At 33.1% G+C, this 18460-nt stretch overlaps 3 protein-coding genes across 5 annotated transcripts; 1 reads left to right on the top strand and 2 right to left on the bottom strand.

Moving 5' to 3' along the window:
• Positions 1-36: 36 nt before the first annotated feature.
• LOC109810581 (serine carboxypeptidase-like) lies at positions 37-4763 on the bottom strand. Its single transcript, XM_020374074.3, has 9 exons — positions 4425-4763; positions 3445-3613; positions 3237-3356; positions 2862-3005; positions 2602-2755; positions 1657-1745; positions 784-1042; positions 552-685; positions 37-444 (listed from the first exon to the last, which is right to left on the bottom strand). Exons 1-9 carry the CDS (start codon positions 4718-4720, stop codon positions 316-318), a joined length of 1494 nt encoding a protein of 497 aa, XP_020229663.1. The 5' UTR covers positions 4721-4763; the 3' UTR covers positions 37-315.
• Positions 4764-5716: 953 nt separating this feature from the next.
• LOC109810582 (uncharacterized) lies at positions 5717-11661 on the bottom strand. 3 transcript variants are annotated; one of them, XM_020374078.3, is made up of 5 exons: positions 11438-11661; positions 10458-10776; positions 8551-8638; positions 6829-6895; positions 5717-6008 (listed from the first exon to the last, which is right to left on the bottom strand). In XM_020374078.3, the coding sequence occupies exons 2-5, from the start codon at positions 10618-10620 to the stop codon at positions 5994-5996; spliced, it is 333 nt and encodes a 110-aa protein (XP_020229667.1). In that variant the 5' UTR covers positions 10621-10776; positions 11438-11661; the 3' UTR covers positions 5717-5993. The 3 variants fall into 3 exon arrangements, with proteins under 3 accessions (XP_020229667.1, XP_020229664.1, XP_020229665.1); XM_020374075.3 differs by having other exon boundaries at positions 5717-6150; positions 11438-11659; XM_020374076.3 differs by having other exon boundaries at positions 5717-6150; positions 10458-10770; positions 11438-11659.
• A 916-nt stretch (positions 11662-12577) lies between these two features.
• On the top strand, positions 12578-17973 carry LOC109810631 (Papain family cysteine protease). The gene is made up of 4 exons (XM_020374141.3): positions 12578-13066; positions 16990-17109; positions 17186-17429; positions 17549-17973. Exons 1-4 carry the CDS (start codon positions 12599-12601, stop codon positions 17851-17853), a joined length of 1137 nt encoding a protein of 378 aa, XP_020229730.1. The 5' UTR covers positions 12578-12598; the 3' UTR covers positions 17854-17973.
• Positions 17974-18460: the final 487 nt, after the last annotated feature.

Below are 18460 nucleotides of genomic sequence, written 5' to 3'. Positions count from 1 at the left end.
TTATTTTAAAATATTTTTCAAATGCTAAAATTACAATGAAGACAAATGGAGTATCAATTAAAATTTGCATCACTCGGTAATGGATGCAGGTGTAAGCAATTATAATCGCACAATATGAAGTTTGCTGTGTAAGCAATTTACATCTCAGCATTTTACTAAAATAATATACATACAAACACGAAATTCTGAGTGCTTCTTTCTTTGCATGGCCTTGATTCACTCTCATTTTAGATAGTGTTCAGGTTGGTAGGGAAAAACAAATGCTAGTTTATTCTCTTTATTGCATTTGCATTACATTTTAGATAAAAGTGATTATTACAGCTCAGCAACCAATTTCTCGGCATCACCACCAGATCGTGACAGGGTTCCCTGAATCCACCTCTTCAGCATTTCTAACGAAGCCTTTGGCTGATCCATTGGAACCATGTGACCTGCATTATGGACCTGTGTTTTTTTTTTGGTATTACATAAAATATCAGAGTGAATCATCATTTACCAAGCCACAGATATTTGGTAGGTAAGTGGAGTATATCTATTTATTTTATTGTTACCTTAAGGAAACTTAAAGGTCCGTAATTCTTCAATACTCCAGCTTCAGCGTCATCAACTGTGAAAGGCACTTCGGATGAGGCCACAAATTCTTCATGACCAGACCACTCCATGGCATGAACCCATTTTGAATTACCTAATCATAGAATTCATGCCACCAGGAAAAAGAACATTAACACATTGCATTGAAATGAGAGGTCTCACGTATGAAATATTAAGAGCATAAACTCATACCAAGCCAGTTGCAGATGAGATCATATTCTCCAGCATACACAAGCAAATTGATTCCATCTTCAAGAAGGGCAGGAATACCAACTTCAAGATTCCTCATCCAATCCACCAGCATAGCCTGATAAACTGTAGAACTACAAGATACAAAAGCAATATCTCCAACCCCTAGTGCATCCCGAACAGATTCTTGGTTCAAGAATTTCTCCATTTTTGAAAAATCATAGCAAAGGCTCCCCTCACACTTCTTTCTGATGTCATAATACTGCAGCACAGGAATACAATTGCTGGTCAAAATTTTGAAGATGCTGATGTTCCTTTAACTAAGACTTGGCACAATCTCCATAAATCTTAAACGTGAATTTCTTCCAACAAACAGGCAGAATAAAAAGCTTAAAATTTCTCATTCAAAATATGCGCCACCTAGAAAGTGATAAAGGAAGAGTTACAGAGTTGGTTAGGCAAATGGTCAACTATTCACATGCCTATTCAGAGAGAAAATGTTTCACACATTTAATCATGTGCTGCCCTCCAATAAACTGGTTACTTCAACCTCATATCACATGTTGATGTTTATTTTTTTTTTTCAGAAGAAATTATTCTGGGCGGCAAAACCAAAAGTAACAGGTATCCACAATTTGTTCAAGACAATCAAAATCCATCTTCACACTTCACTTGACAACAAACTTTTTAGATTGACTGTTTCATTAACATGGTATCATAGTTTCTATGAACAAGCCTGTATTTTGTCCATGCTTAATGCTCAATGGGCTCCTACATAAGAGCTCAATCAGAGTTAATTATACCCTGTCAAGTCAACAACATAAAGTACTACTAACATGTAAAGCACCCAGAAGAGGAAGCAATCGCGTTACCCACATTGATATTGCCAGCATGTGACATGATGGAATTGAAGATGGTATTACAAACAAAGTATGAAGCCATGCATGCGACTTTTCCACCAGTGCCTGAAAGGATTGAAACATATCTTAAGCAGAAAGGTGATAGAAACTAGCCAATCAGAAGACCCTAAACAAGCAGAAGACTGGGTTCATCAAGAGAGTGAGGTAGTGATTCTTGGTTCTTAGTTCTTAAATATAGCATGAATAATCAGGATCATAAAAATTACTTAAATGTCACATGATTGCTGACAGTTAAAAGACCAGTACTCCCACCATAATATTATAAATATGTATAATTATATAAGTACTTTGTATAATTTACAAATAATTCATCATAAAAAAATTAATATGCATTTATTGTCAAGATAAAGATAATTATATACGTGTAAAATGATATGATACACTTCAGTAGATTATATTATTTATGCAGTTTAAATTATTGTCATATAAACTATGGGCATACACACAATTCAAAATGATGAATTTGTATAACTAATTTATGCAAGTCTTGGTGACTACAGATGACTAAAAACATTTACCAAGTACTAATTAGACCTATTTGTATACTTTATTTATGTATATTCATATAAGGTATTTTTACCTATTATGTTGTTATAAAATTGATTTATCAAAAGACAAATATAGTTTTTTACAATTACTTCTTAAAACATCTTAAATTTACCAAACCTAAGCTTAAACTAAACCAGATGCTTGATCTATTAAAGAAACTTGAGTTAAGATTAACAGTTAGAATTGGAACTGAACTAGAGGTTGTACTCAGCATTCATTACAAATAAACAATACGATATTTCCCCAGTTCAATCCAACTATAGCCTAATAGCCTTAGCTTCCAACTTTCAAAATAAAAGAAACACAACAATCACTGAAAGGAGAGCATGGAACAAGATCACATGTAAATTACCGCATAATTTTATTGCTATTTCACAGGCTGGAACCATCACTTTGTTGAGTTGATCATAGTCAGCCTGCTGAATTATGTCCATTTCCAGTGCATAATCTGTATAAGCTTTATACTGAATCCCAGGATCTGTAAGACCATTACCAATGGCAAATCCCTGTTCAATCATTTCCAATTAGGCAAGTCTTCTTAGTTCTTCCCTATTTCAGTGCATGTCCCAAACTTAAGAAAGTAAGAATGGCTTACTGTGCGATGTAACAGACCTTTAAGTTTATATGAATTCCCTCTTTATCTTTGTTTCCCCTATGGATGCGAGCTGCAACAGCTGGAATATAATGTCCAGCATATGATTCACCCGTAATAAAAAAGTCATTCTCTGCATACTCAGGATGTTCAGCAAAGAAGGCCTGTAGGGTAAAGAGAAAACTTGCTATGCTCAGCCAGGTGTTCTAATCAAATTCAAAGGTAAAATTAAACATTGCTTAGTTTTGGTTTCCTATGAAAAGCAAGAAATGTTAAAAAATAAAAAAATTTTGAGGATACAACTCTGTTCCAGAAACAATAAATATGTCAGACAACCAATTGAGAAAACAATGCATTAATGTTCTATAACCAATATCTAGAGCAAACACCAGTACCTGTAAAAAGTCATACAGGTCATTGCTGACACCTTCTTCATCATGACGAATGTCACGCTTGTCAGTACTGTAACTAAATCCAGTTCCAGTTGGTTGGTCAACATACAGAAGGTTAGAAACCTGAAAAAGTCACCAAGCAATTTATCAAGTCCCCACAAACGATAATCACATGACAGAAAACAGAGCAGTTGAGGGCAACAAATGATACCTTGTCCCAACCATAATCATTCCACACAAGGGACATGTTGTCAGCAATTTTGAAAGGGCCATTCTCATAAAACACAGCCAATTCACTGCTACAGCCAGGCCCCCCAGTCAACCAAATCACAACAGGATCCTTCTTGCTGTTCCGTGATTCAAAGAAAAAGTAGAACATCCTGCACCATTCAACCCAAAGTGAAAAGTAATTAACAGAAAACATACCAAGGATTTGCAGTTTCTGCCCTGCAACAATCATATTTCACTAACATAAAAGATAAAACAATAGAAAACTATTGAATCCAATCACTTTTTTTTTTCCATTCACATTCTTTTTCCTCTTCATCCAAATAGGAAGAGCTTATAATTTATTTATTTTTTGTTTATGGACATGAAGGTCTGAAGACTGTCAATCAAGGACTACTTTGTATTGAGGCTGGTGTGACTTCCCCTAGCCAAACCTTGTTTATAAAAATAGTTTATGATATATTCCTAAATTATTTTCATCTTTTTTTAACTAGCTTCCCAAAATAACTTAATCCTGATTCTATTTCCATTATAGAGACAACTTATACATAAACAAACCCTTACTCCCTCTGCACCACAATGATTGTGATTTAAGGTTTGTACACATAAAGAATGTATCATTATTTTTTATAAAATTTTACTAAAATAGTCCAGTGTCTCAATAAATACATTACTTAAAATTATGATGATTGAATAATTTATGAAGAGCCATATTAGGAAAAAGTTACTTAACATTAACTTGAAAAGTGAAATCATGAATCATTTTGAGACATTTTCTAAATGCTAGAACTGCAGTTTGTGAGGGAAGAATTATTAAAAGTTGACGCCATTTTTTTGTTTTGCTTTGTTTTCCTGAAACGAAACATAAGGTTATACAAAAACACGTATGGGGTTTAACTCAACATGAACGCAATCAAGAGTGAAAAAAGAGAAATTGCTGATAAAAAAAAAAAAAAAAAGTACCGAGCAGCATGAGAATGAGTAATAGGGTAATAGCCAGCACGGTGAGCCAAGTCGTCGATGGAAATCCCAGACTGTGAATCCACAAAGTTTGGGAACCTAAGCGGTTTCTCGACGATCTTGTTGGCATCAGAATAGGGGTGGCTAACGATGTTGACATCTTCGGGAGGAAAAAGGTTAAGTTCACTGATGAGCTTCTTCGCCGGAAAATCGAATCGAACATCGTCGATGTCGACGGCGCCGGAGAAGGGAAGGAGAAGGAGAAGAAGGAGAAGAGGCCGCATGCAGTTACGCCACATTTTCAATTCCCACACTTTCGCTCAACACAACAAACGCTAATATATGATATGAGTCATGACTACTCCCACTTTAAAAATACTAACTAACTATATTTTTTAATAAATTCTTTTTCTTTATTTTTTATTTTTTATTTTCTATTTAAAATTTTATATTTTAACCAATGTCCACATATAATTTGCACGTCTCATTGCCATTCTTAAAGAATATTTTTTGCTTTACGTTAAAGTTTTAAAGTTTTTGCTTATTATTATTATTATTTTCTTTTAAATTTTAAACTGTACCTACCTTTCAAGATGGTTGAGAAGTGCAAGTGTAATCTCTTGTTTCGTGTATCCAACTACAACTATTGGTTTGGTTGTATTGCAAGACATTTTCTTCTGTTAATAATAACTAATCTTACTTTACTTCGATGGCTTCACCTTAACTATAGTCTATGTTTATGTTATGTCATTAGAGAATATCACGGTTTTATAACCCTTTTTTTCTTCAATGATGTAGATTATTCTTATGTTTGTCTCAATATTTTTCTATTTTTATTATCTAAAGAACATCTTAGCAAGAGGATGGGGCTCTCCAACTTACGAATTTTACGCTCTTTCGTAAGCTTCCCCCGCAGTGTAATTTTTTTAATTAAAAGATTGCATAAGAATAAATTTATAATAAAACTCAATATATAATTTTCAACTTTATGGATAAAAGTTACTTTTAATTAGGTCAAAATATTAACGCAAAATTCATTTAATTTAAAGACGTTAGTCTATTAAACTTGATTTTCTTAAGTTGAACTTATTCAATAATCCTCACTCGTAATTTTGTCATTTTGAATAAACTTTAACTGAATAAAAAGTGTGTTAAAAGGGAATATGTTACTAACACTTTTCTTAGCCAAGTGTTGTGAGTTCTGTATGTTTGTTAGCAGAATATCATGTAGTTTCTGGTTTGTTTCTCCTTACCCGTTATCTTTGTGTCAACCAAACATGAATAAAACGAAGCAATCAAACAGAACTGCGCCATTTTTCAATTCTACAGAAGTATAACGAGTATTGATCAAAGCATCTAATTTAATACATGGATATGAAGTTCTACGTTTGCTGATGCATCAGCAGATATAAATAAACTGTGTTATAAAATAATGGAATTTGCTATTTGATAAATGGTGGAAAATAATAACCATTAACCCTGAAGATGATTTCTACATATAAAAGGATTTCATGCTAGGAGGCTTATGTGGGGAACATCCAATAGTTTCCCTCTACCATCATGATCAGTACTTCAGTGAGCAGACACCTACAAGAGCAATGAAGGTCATTGCAGATTAAAGGCTTTACACAGTTCTTGTTTCAGTTGCCATTTAACTAAAACTTTCATCAATTTAGTCAAAGAAGGCTTCATCATCATGCCAAATATCAACTAAGAAATCTACCATCTCCTGCATGAGCCATCAATTCATCAAATTTGTTTCAGTACATGGAGGAAATATGCATGAATTTTTTAGCTTATAATGAATAATTATAAAATGTTGTTATGCTGGAATACTCTGAAAGACAACAATAAAGATTCCCTCAATATGTTATAACAGGTAAAGCTACAAAACCTTTTATATTTCTCTGCTGCATCTTTTTTAAGTAATAAAATAAATAATCTAAAATTTTAGACAAGGTGTCGGATTTTTGCAAGAATTACTGTCAATGTTAGAAAAATCAATCAAGTGCTTGTGAAAATATTTATTGAGAAGGCAAAAGTGTTGCATTGTAATAATACAAATATAATTACATAGAATAGAAGTGACTCAATATTGAGTAACATGATAATTTCGTAAAACGTAACCATTGACTTCTTATTCATTCGAGAAACCAAAAAGAATAAGTTTTGAAATGGGTGTGAACTTGTTAAGAGAAAGTAAGAAATTGAAGTATTGAACCACACTGTGACACAACAATCAATATCGATGTGGCAAGAAAGGGTTAATTTAATTGTTAACACTATAGTTCATGCTTCAAGATTTACATATTATATAAATAGATTATTACATCATGAGATCCATATGAACACAAACATTTTCATGCATTGGATTAGATTCTTTCAGGTAAGCGTTTTGGAATCTTACAGGTAACGGTATTGGCTCTGCAAAAGGTTCGTAAGTTGAAAGCAGCTCTTCATATGACGTTGACCAGCTGAAATAAAAATGCTTAAATTATTAGAGAGTTGCCTTAAGAAGCTACGCCAAACGAATGCACAGAACAGTTGAAAGCACGTATTGCAGGAATTTATAAACCAATTAGTAATAAAACACAGATTTATATGAGGACATTATCCTTAAAACTACAATCTCTCCTGAGAGGAAATCAAAGAAAAATACTAATTAAGAGATAAGCCATCATTTATACTCCTGATAAAGCTAAAAGAGAGGCATAACAAGTTCTCAAACCTATTATTCAGAAAAAGGTATAGTAATTCATATAGCACAAATACTATGTCATCTATAATAATTTGGCAACCGGAAACTTGCATGAAAAAATTAAAAAAATTAATAGTCAGTTTTCACCTTGGTTATCTCAAGAATTTGGTTTCTTTTCCCAGTTGCATCAGACATAAAGATACCAGTGGATCAGATGGCTCAAAATGGACCAAGAAAAAAATTAAAATTGTAACTTGAGAATCCACATGAAATCCAAACTTATTGAATTTGAAGCTACACTTTCTTTTCCTATTTGTTTTACCTTGGAATTTTTCATTTCATTTTCTTTCTGTTGTTTAAAAATATATAATTCTGATATAAGTTCTCTTCAATACTTGTTAAAGATTTTCTTATTCTTAGAAACTGAGTCATGAATATTGTTTCTTTAACAATTAGTAGTTACTAGTTATTTCATTTTAATAATGGGTAATGTCAGCCAAATTCAATCAATTTTGAAGTTTACGACCACTTTAGTAATTTAATAATTATTACATATGTGGAATAGATATTAAAATTTATGTACAGGTGACAGTTAGCATTAACTTATGAATTAAACTAAATGAATAAAACAAAATGTGTTGCTTACTTAAAGAAAGATCAGAAAAGGGTTTATGCTTAGTTGAGTTCTTTTGATGCCAGAACTAGCTACTGCAACTGGAACAATCCATGGGGAGGTTCCAACTTCCAACGGTCGCTCTGGCAGCAGCTCGCTACTATTGCAGCCACTTTTAGTGAGTTGCTGCTATGTGTCCAACAGTGTTAGGTTTTTGTTGGGGATCTAGCGGTTCCTAATAGCGAGTTGTCAACATGTAATTTTTTTTATTTAGACTAGGATGCTGCGTGGCATGTCATGTAAGACTTGCCCATCTTAGTGATGAGTTCAGGACTCGCCCATGTGGAATTCAGTCATAGTCTTTAAAAAAAATAAAATTAACATGATATGCAACTCGCTAGTCAAACTAACGAATTGATCCAGTCAAAACAGCCCCGTCAATAAAATTTTTCAAAAAACCCCATTTTGGTATTTAATTTCTAAAAGTACCCGTCAATCAACCAATATAATTGTTTATCAGGTAAGGAATAGGATTCAACATAAAACTAATTTAACAAATTACATACAAGAGAAAAATGATTTTCCATGTCTTAAACATGAATGAAGAAACTTTAGTTCAGCCCATAAGACTGTAATTATCTATTAGAAACTAGAAAAATATGTATGAAAAAACCCCTTCTACCACTATCTTATCTCATTTCTTGTTTTTCCTCACAAAAAACATAAGATAAAACCCCTTCTATATCTTTCATCATGACTATACTAACAATGATTGATCCTCCTGTGAATGACAAAAAGGGAGTTGCATTGAGTTATACCTAATAATAGGATCCTTGGCTATTCTTGGTGGATGTTGAGATTTATCACCAACCCATTTTCTTCTATCCTCATGCCAAGCAATTGCAGCTGCAAATAAATTCATCATGTCAGGTTTTAAACAACAACATAGAAAAATTAAAGGTTTAAATATGTTTTTAGTTCCTTAAATTTAAGGTAATTCTATTTTTAGTTTCTCAAATTTAAAAGTAGTCTTTTAAGTCTCTATAATTTCAAATTTTGTCAAGGGATCTATCAAATACTGTCACATAAAATCTACCTACTGATGTTCCTGTTAGTGAAAACATCACATTAAACTCAGTTGATGTTGCATATCTCAATCAATCACATTTAGATATATTATTAGTGACTTGAGGGATTAAAACAAAATTTTTGAAAATTATAAGGACTAAAAATAATAGTTTTAAATTTGAGAAACCAAAAACAAATTACCCTACATTTGAGGGACTAAAAAAAAATTTAAGCCAAAATTAAAATATAAACAGAAAAAAGAAAAAACATAATAAAGCTAGTACTATTTCATTATTTGTTTCTATAATTATTTGAGTTAGTTATTTGAAGCTTTTTGTCTCTGACTACATAATTGGAGTCCTCGTATATATAGATCCAAAAGGTATTTACATCTGCTGAAAGTTTAAGTAGTATATCATTACATTTCAGAAGTGCACATGTACATTTTTTTTTTAACTGGTTTAGGGAGTATTAGGAAAAGCTTCTGACTTGTGATTATTATATAACGATGGGAAAAGGGTGATTGAGCACAGGCCAAGAGGAAACACAATATGTCAGGAAGGTCTACAACAGAAGCAACCTATCTTTAGCAGATGTTGATGGAAAGGTACAAAGCAAACAAAAAAACCATTAAGGTAGTTTAGACATGTATAAAGAAAACCATGGAAGGCACCAATGACAAGAGTAAATTGTACAATTTTTTAGTACTATGAAGAGGAGAGGCAGACTAAGAAGGACATTGGAAGAAGTGGTCAAGAGGGATCTCATGATAATTAATGCTGAAACTTTGGTCTTTAACCAGGCCGGATGGCATTGTGGGATCCATGTAACCAACCTCAACCTCACCTAGTGGAATAAGGATTTGTTGTTGTTTATTTTATATCTTATTTCAATAAGTTTCAATGTAAATCTTATCAAAATATGCTTAACCAAATGCTCTGTGAGTGTCCCAAACTGCATTTTCTTGAGCTATTTTATTAGCAATTAGCACAATTAGGTATATTTTGAAGCATTTATTGATTATTTTCAACAACAATTAATCATTAGCATTCCCATGACAAAACTTTGCCCTTTCACTATATCAGCCATTCCTTTATATCCTTTAAATCCTTTATAGTTAATAACTACCCCATGGTGATATATGATCGTAAATGATAACTATTGTTTTTGTCATTGCATAGGTATTATTTATAGTGTGGCTGGCTCACAATCTCACACATCAAGCATTTCTTCTTTCTTCATTGTTGTTGTCATACTTTATGTAGCTTTTGATCAAAGATATTTGGATTTCAGTTGTTATGGTTTGCTATATTCTTCCTTACTAAGTTATTGATCAGTATCATAAAACAAAACAAGGGATCACATTTTTTATTCAAATGCAAGCCACAAAAATGCCTGATTTGGGTTAACCCTTCATGCCCAATTTGGGTTAGCCATATTCTATTTTCACTTCCCTGAATCAATTTCCTTCAGATAGACAAAGTTATTCTATACCATCCTTGTAACTAGCAAAAACGAAATAGCTTCAACAGCTATATGGGGTGTTAGAATAGTTTATTGTTTTTCAAGTTGTAAACTAGAGCAAAATAGATGAACATAATACAGCTAAAGGAAAAGGTTAATTACTAGATTATGAAAAATATACAGACAAGCTCACCATGATTAACAAAAGTTGAAGTTTGTTTCAAATTTTGCTTTCCATTGGAATGAGAATTTCTGTGGACCTTTTCACTGGATCTTTTCACTTCATCTGCAGATTTAGAATGCTTCAAAGTTTGTTTCCCGTTTGAATGGGAACTTCCAGCACAGAACTCCATCATATCCAAATTAAATAACCAATGCCCACAACAATTATAGTATAAACATTAATACTTGTTTCCTTCTAAAGACTAGAAGTACCTCCAAGCTTCCTTACGGTTATTGTCACTTGAAGGTCACAGGATTTGACAAAGAACAACACTCATCTATTGCTGTTGCTGCATGATAAGTAAACAGATTCAAAATGAAAATTCCTAGATCTATTAAATGGAGAAAACTGGATTATCAAAAATCTTATCAAGTATCATTCCAACCTAATACTCAATGTATGAAAATTTTATTCATTAATTCAATCTACTTCCCTTCCAGATCTGAGATAAAAAAAAAAAAAAAAAAAAAAAAAAAAAAAAAAGAGTAGGTGAAGAACACAGATATGTTACTTCTAGATCTCAAATTTTCCTCACTTGAAACAAAAGGATAAAGAATTTCAGACCAATTAAGGGCCATATTCTGGCTAATGCCCTGCAAATCAATTTTCACATCATCACAGTACAAGTTCAAGACTTGTGTCGGTTTCAAATGTATTCATAAGACAACACAGCTTCATGTAGAAAGCAAACAAAAAAAGCAAGTAAGCATTCACGCAAATAACATACAATTCAAAGCAAATAACAAATAAACTAAGAGATTCCCCATAACCCCAAGTAAGAGACAAATTCCGCCAACATTGCCCCCCAATTTGCAAAGCATTCAGCAAAAGCATAAATTCAATCGAGATCTGAATCACAAAACCAGCAAATGAAACAAACAAACAAAAAAAGTAGAAGAAAAATCAGAGTTTTCTTTAATGTCTTCATAAGGAAGGGAACATGGCATTACCCTTGTGGTGCTTTGGGTCACGGAAGTTGGTGGTGGCTGAGAAAAGAGATCAATTGAAGGAGAAACAGAAGCCAAGAATTTCAAGGAACGATTTTGAAACATGGGTCGGAGTCATTACAATCATTCAGCTGCAAGAATTAACGAAACATGTCATTTTCTCAGCTCTCTTCGTTTTCATTTTTTTCTTCAGGAAATGTGTCTGTGACGACCTGCCACCACTTTTTTTTTTTATATTATTTATGATAAATTCAAATTCTCACCATGTTTTTTTTTTTCCTTTATTACACTTTTTATCTTCTATTATTATAATTTTAGTCCCTTCGTTTTCTTCACAAATTTAATGTCTTATTCGTTTTTATTATTAGATATCAAGCTAATAATCCATTCATAATTGTATCATTAAGATAAATGATTCAATTAGTGAAAGAAAATCGAAAAGACTTGATCATGAAATGATAATAGTAAGAGAAAAAAAAATAATTTAGAATCCTTTTTAGTTAATTATTCATTTTATTGCATGCTTTCATGTGTCTTTTTTTTATAAAAAAATCCTCTCTTTAATTAAAAGAATATTATAAATTGTTAGAATTATGCCTTTTCATTTACTCTCGTTTTCATTTGGTAGAGTTTGGATAAATGTTGCTGTCGTAAACGTGTAATACAAATATGACCACAGTACCCACCACCAACCACTGATAACTGAAAGATGGATAAGAATAAAAGAAATATTTGAGGGGCTTTTAGTCATTTGCGGTCATAATGAGGCCACAGTATCAGCTTGTAAGTTCTGAGAGCCACACACGTTTCCTGTCGCCATTTGGGTTTTGAAAAGCACGATTTATATTAATTTGTTTTTTTTATAAAAAAAAAACTTTAAACTAGCCCGAACAAAAATTCTTTTCTTTTTATTGTCCAATTAAAATATAACTTTCAGCTTTTAAAATTTGAAAAGAGAAATTTATGTAGTTTAAACTTTAAACCTCGACTTAGAGTTTCCTTTGTATAGTTTCATAGTTTGTCATCCGTAGCCACGTACGTGTCACGCTGCATGTTGAGCTTTATCACTACATGCTGCCACCTTTCCATACACTGCCACGTAATGGTGACCGAAGAAAACACCATTAAAAGCGAGGCACAAGAAGATCAAGCTGAAACACGAAAATGGTGGCAAAGCCAGGCCCGTCTATCACGTGCTTGGCACGTGCTTCACTCTTCCTCTGTGCTCTAACCCTATGCTCCGCTCTAGAAAGCCACGAACTCACGATTAAGGACGTGACTACGAAGCTGAGGCTGGGCGACAACGAGGTTCTGCGCACGGAGAAGAAGTTCAAGGTTTTCATGGAGAATTACGGGAAAAGGTACTCCACCAGGGAAGAGTATTTGCGGCGTTTAGGGATTTTCGCACACAACTTGGTCAGAGCGGCGGAGCACCAGGCGCTCGACCCCACCGCCGTCCACGGCGTCACGCAGTTCTCTGATCTCACTGAGGACGAGTTTCAGCGGTTCTATACCGGCGTCAATGGCGGCTTCCCGTCGAATAATGGTGTAGCGCCGCCGCTTGAGGTGGATGACCTGCCACAGAATTTTGATTGGAGAGAGAAAGGAGCTGTCACTGAAGTGAAAACGCAGGTATATATAAACTTAGGGTTTCATTTTTCTTCATCTCATCGGAATTATTTTGTTTTTGCCTTAATTAAGTGCATGTGCTTATATTTTATTTTTAGAGCATTGTTACAGCTTCTGAAATGGAAGCTGAAATTTTGTCCGAATAATTAAAAAATTATTATTATTTTAATAAATTTATTATAAAATAATAATTAAATTTTTTAATAAATTTATTATAAAATAATAATTTTTTAATTATTTGGACGAAATTTTGGTTTTTCTTTTCAGACGATAAAGCATTTTCCATTTTTTTTTGTGTTTTGATTTTAATTAACACTTTTGTTATGTGTAGGGATGGCGGGTAATACCTGAACCCGTCCTGACTTTGACGGGGAATACCCGGTTTAATCGGGTACGGGTATGGGTATGGGTATATACTTACCCGCTCTCTGTACCCGTACCTGTCCCCGTTCTCATTTTTAATTTAATACTCACTTTCAATTTAATTTTATTAAAGAATTTTAATATTTTTTCATGTGTGATTATTTATTACAATATGAGATAAAGAAATAACTTGATTATAATTATAATATAATTAAAAAAATAATTTAAAAATATTATATTTTATAAAAAAAAAATTTGACGGGTACGTATACGGGTATACCCGATACCCGACGGGGATGGGGATGAAAATCACATACCCGACGGGGACGGGGACGGGAATGAGTTTGGCTCACGGGGACGGGGACGGGTATCATGAAACTCGTACCCGCCCCGCCCCGTTGCCATCCCTAGTTATGCGTGCAAACTTTTTGACTTAAAAGTAAGAGCATCTTCAATGAAGAAGTAATTCTGTTAAAATTTAAGCAACTCATAAGATGGGCCAGAGCTGATGTGGGAGTCAGAGTCCCCGCCCCGTTGCCATCCCTAGTTATGTGTGCAAACTTTTTGACTTAAAAGTAAGAGCATCTTCAATGAAGAAGTAATTCTGTTAAAATTTAAGCAATTCATAAGATGGGCCAGAGCTGATGTGGGAGTCATAGTTGATGTGGGAGTGATGTGGTACAGAGAATTGTTTATAAGCAATCCTATTAGAGATGCTCTAAGTTGCAAAAGAACGCAAATAATTACCCCCTTAAAAAAACCACGAAAGGGTTTGTGGTTTGGGGAATTAGACTTTCCACATAATTTTATATGTATGAAATTCTGCTTACTTAGTTACTTAGTTGAAATTGAGTCTGCATCCCCCTATTTTTCCACAGAATTTTTTTTTTTGAATGCATGATATTGAGTATGATTTTTTTTTATGTATCATATTGAGTATGAATTCTGTTTACTTACTTGAAATAATTATCCAATAAAAAACCCTTTCGGGTTTGTGGTTTGGGGGTTTGTGGTTTGGGGGAAAACGACTTTCCACATAATTTTATATGTATGAAATTGAGTCTGCATCCCACTTAGTTGAAATTGAGTCTGCATCCCTCTATTTTTCCACAGAATTTTTTTTTGTATGCATCATATTGAGTATGAAATTCTGTTTATTTTTCTACATAATTTTTTTTTTGTATGCATGGTATTGAGTATGATTTTTTTATGTATCATATTGAGTATGAAATTCGGTTTAGGGTTTGGGGAAAATGACTTTCCACAAAATTTTATATGTATGAAATTGAGTCTGCATCCCACTTAGTTGAAATTGAGTCTGCATCCCCCTATTTTTCCACAGAATTTTTTTTTGTATGCATATTGAGTATGAAATTCTGTTTATTTTTCCACATAAATTTTTTTTTTCTATGCATGGTATTGAGTATGATTTTTTTTATGTATCATATTGAGTATGAAATTCGGTTTAGGGTTTAGGGTTTAGGGTTTAGGGTTTAGGGTTTAGGGTTTAGGGTTTAGGGTTTAGGGTTTAGGGTTTAGGGTTTAGGGTTTAGGGTTTAGGGTTTAGGGTTTAGGGTTTAGGGTTTAGGGTTTAGGGTTTAGGGTTTAGGGTTTAGGGTTTAGGGTTTAGGGTTTAGGGTTTAGGGTTTAGGGTTTAGGGTTTAGGGTTTAGGGTTTAGGGTTTAGGGTTTAGGGTTTAGGGTTTAGGGTTTAGGGTTTAGGGTTTAGGGTTTAGGGTTTAGGGTTTAGGGTTTAGGGTTTAGGGTTTAGGGTTTAGGGTTTAGGGTTTAGGGTTTAGGGTTTAGGGTTTAGGGTTTAGGGTTTAGGGTTTAGGGTTTAGGGTTTAGGGTTTAGGGTTTAGGGTTTAGGGTTTAGGGTTTAGGGTTTAGGGTTTAGGGTTTAGGGTTTAGGGTTTAGGGTTTAGGGTTTAGGGTTTAGGGTTTAGGGTTTAGGGTTTAGGGTTTAGGGTTTAGGGTTTAGGGTTTAGGGTTTAGGGTTTAGGGTTTAGGGTTTAGGGTTTAGGGTTTAGGGTTTAGGGTTTAGGGTTTAGGGTTTAGGGTTTAGGGTTTAGGGTTTAGGGTTTAGGGTTTAGGGTTTAGGGTTTAGGGTTTAGGGTTTAGGGTTTAGGGTTTAGGGTTTAGGGTTTAGGGTTTAGGGTTTAGGGTTTAGGGTTTAGGGTTTAGGGTTTAGGGTTTAGGGTTTAGGGTTTAGGGTTTAGGGTTTAGGGTTTAGGGTTTAGGGTTTAGGGTTTAGGGTTTAGGGTTTAGGGTTTAGGGTTTAGGGTTTAGGGTTTAGGGTTTAGGGTTTAGGGTTTAGGGTTTAGGGTTTAGGGTTTAGGGTTTTATTATTGATGATTAAATAAAAATCCCTAATTATTATTAATTAAAAAAAAATCCTATATTATTTTCTTTATTATTAAAGAAAACTAAATTCGTATGGTTTTTTCTGAATTATTAAATAAATCCTAAATCTCAAAATCCCATGTTATTGAATTATTTTCTCCTCCGAATCATTAAATAAAATTATCCTGAATCCCAAATTGTTATTTTGTCCGACTGAATTATTAAATAAATATTTAATCTTAAATTATTGAAATAAATGGTAAATTCTAAATCTCAAATTATTATTATCTCTAACTTAACTTCCAAATGATTCTTAATAATTATTATTAGTTATTAAATAAAAATAAATGTGAATTCTATATTCAAAATTGTTATTATTTAAATAAAAATAAATTCCAAATTATTATTGATGAATAAAATTATTATTAATTAAAAAAATAAATCTGAATTATTATTTTCTCCAAATATCTTAAATCTCAAATTATTATTAATTATTAAATAAAAATAAATTTGTATGGTTTTTTCTGGATTATTAAAGAAATCCTAAATCCCAAAATCCCATAGTATTGGATTTTTTGCTCCTCTAAATTATTAAATAAAATTATCCTGAATCCCAAATTGTTATTATGTCCGACTTTATCTTTGAATTATTAAATAAATTTTAAATCTTAAATTATTGAAATATTTCCTCTTACTTAACTTCTGAATTACCAATTGATTGAATTATTTTCTCCAACTTAAAGTTGAAGTTTTAAGTCGGAGATAATAATATTTGATAATTAAGACTTTAAGTTGGAGGATATAATTTAATATTTTGGTAATTTAGAGGTTAAGTTGGAGAAAATAATTCAATAATTTGGTAATTTAGAGATTAAGTTCAATAATTTTAGATTTAAAATTTGTTTAATCATTCAAAGGAAATAATTCAATAATTTGGGATTTAGGATTTATATAAAAATTTATAGGTTATTTCAGAGATAAAATATTGAGAGTATATATTTAATATTTTTTAATAAATAAAAGAGTACATGATAGGTACAATGAAAAGATTAAAAAAACCATAGAATTTTTCTTTAAAAGGCGGGTATATGAAAAAATTAAAATTCAATTATTTTCCTTTGTCAATTAATGATGAGAAGATGTAATTAAACTGTCTTATGTGTATCTTATATATTTTACAAAAAGAAATGTTTGGATACTGTGTGCATTATTTGGATGCAGGGTAAATGTGGATCATGCTGGGCTTTTAGCACCACAGGATCTATAGAAGGAGCCAATTTTATTGCCACCGGAAAGCTCCTCAATCTCAGTGAGCAACAGCTAGTAGATTGTGACAACAAGGTGTGTTTATTAACACCAATCGGCTATGTCTTGTGATAATCCATAAATCAATTTTATGTTTTTTTTTTGTTTCAAGTGTGACATAACCGAAAAGGGCTCCTGTGATAATGGGTGTTATGGAGGGCTTATGACAAATGCCTACAATTATTTGATAGAGGCTGGTGGGTTGGAGGAGGAGTCTTCATATCCATACACAGGGGAGAAAGGTGAATGCAAGTTCGATTCAGAGAAAATAGCAGTTAGGGTCACAAATTTCAGCAATATCCCAGTGGATGAAAATCAAATTGCTGCATATTTAGTCAAACACGGTCCACTTGCTAGTAAGTCCCCTTTAATAAAATCAACAGTCCCTATAGCATTATAATATTTGCATCACTTTTTACATGAACATGTAGCTAGTAGTATAAATCAACATTCATGAACTATATATAATGTGCAGTGGGTCTGAACTCAGTTTTCATGCAAACATACATTGGTGGTGTCTCATGCCCTCTCATATGTGGTGGCAAGAAATGGCTGAACCATGGTGTGTTACTAGTGGGATATGGTGCAAAAGGCTTCTCAATTCTGAGGCTTGGAAACAGACCTTACTGGATCATCAAGAATTCGTGGGGGAAGAAATGGGGAGAAGATGGGTATTACATGCTCTGCCGAGGGCATGGCATGTGTGGAATGAACACAATGGTTTCTGCTGCAATGGTTGCCCAAACACCAATAGCAACACACAATTATGCTTCTTATTAGCTATGCACCTTAGCAAATCCAAATATTTCCATTCTAGGTCATGTATGTACAATGTACCAAAGGTTATAATAATTAACATATACTGATCCAAGCTCATGGTATGGTATATTATTTCGCTTATGTCATGTTCATTTAATTCGGTATAATATTTTGGTACTAGTCTTCTGAGTCTTTATATTTCTTCTCTCTTAAGAAGACTTAAATTCAACGATCCACACCAATGATACCAATTTAGTTTTGCTAAAATAGTCCCATTTTTCTCATTTTCATTCTGTGCAAATTATCCATGTTATTTTAACTTTTCTCAACTATAAAAACCTTCCTTCAGAAAAGGAAGAACTAATTTCCGTTGTAGACATTGATGTGTTTAGTAATTAAGGGGAGGCCAGGAGGATCCAACTAGGCATGGCATGGCAACGGGGCGGGAGCGGGTTTTACGTTCCCGCCCCAGCAAATTTAAATCTAAATCGCCTCCGCCCCAATACCTGCCGGGGATAAAATATGGGTCTCCATCCTCGCATCTAGCAGGATTCGGGCGGAATTCGGGTTTTCCTGCCCCGCTTCTATTTTTTTTCTTCTTTTTTTTTTATAAATAAATATGAATAAT

The sequence above is a fragment of the Cajanus cajan genome, chromosome 7 (assembly GCF_000230855.2).
Source record: "Cajanus cajan strain Asha chromosome 7, NIPB_CcT2T_4, whole genome shotgun sequence".
Lineage (NCBI taxonomy): Eukaryota > Viridiplantae > Streptophyta > Magnoliopsida > Fabales > Fabaceae > Cajanus > Cajanus cajan.
Note: the sequence above shows the minus strand (reverse complement) of the source record. Positions and strands in the feature narration are given on the sequence as shown.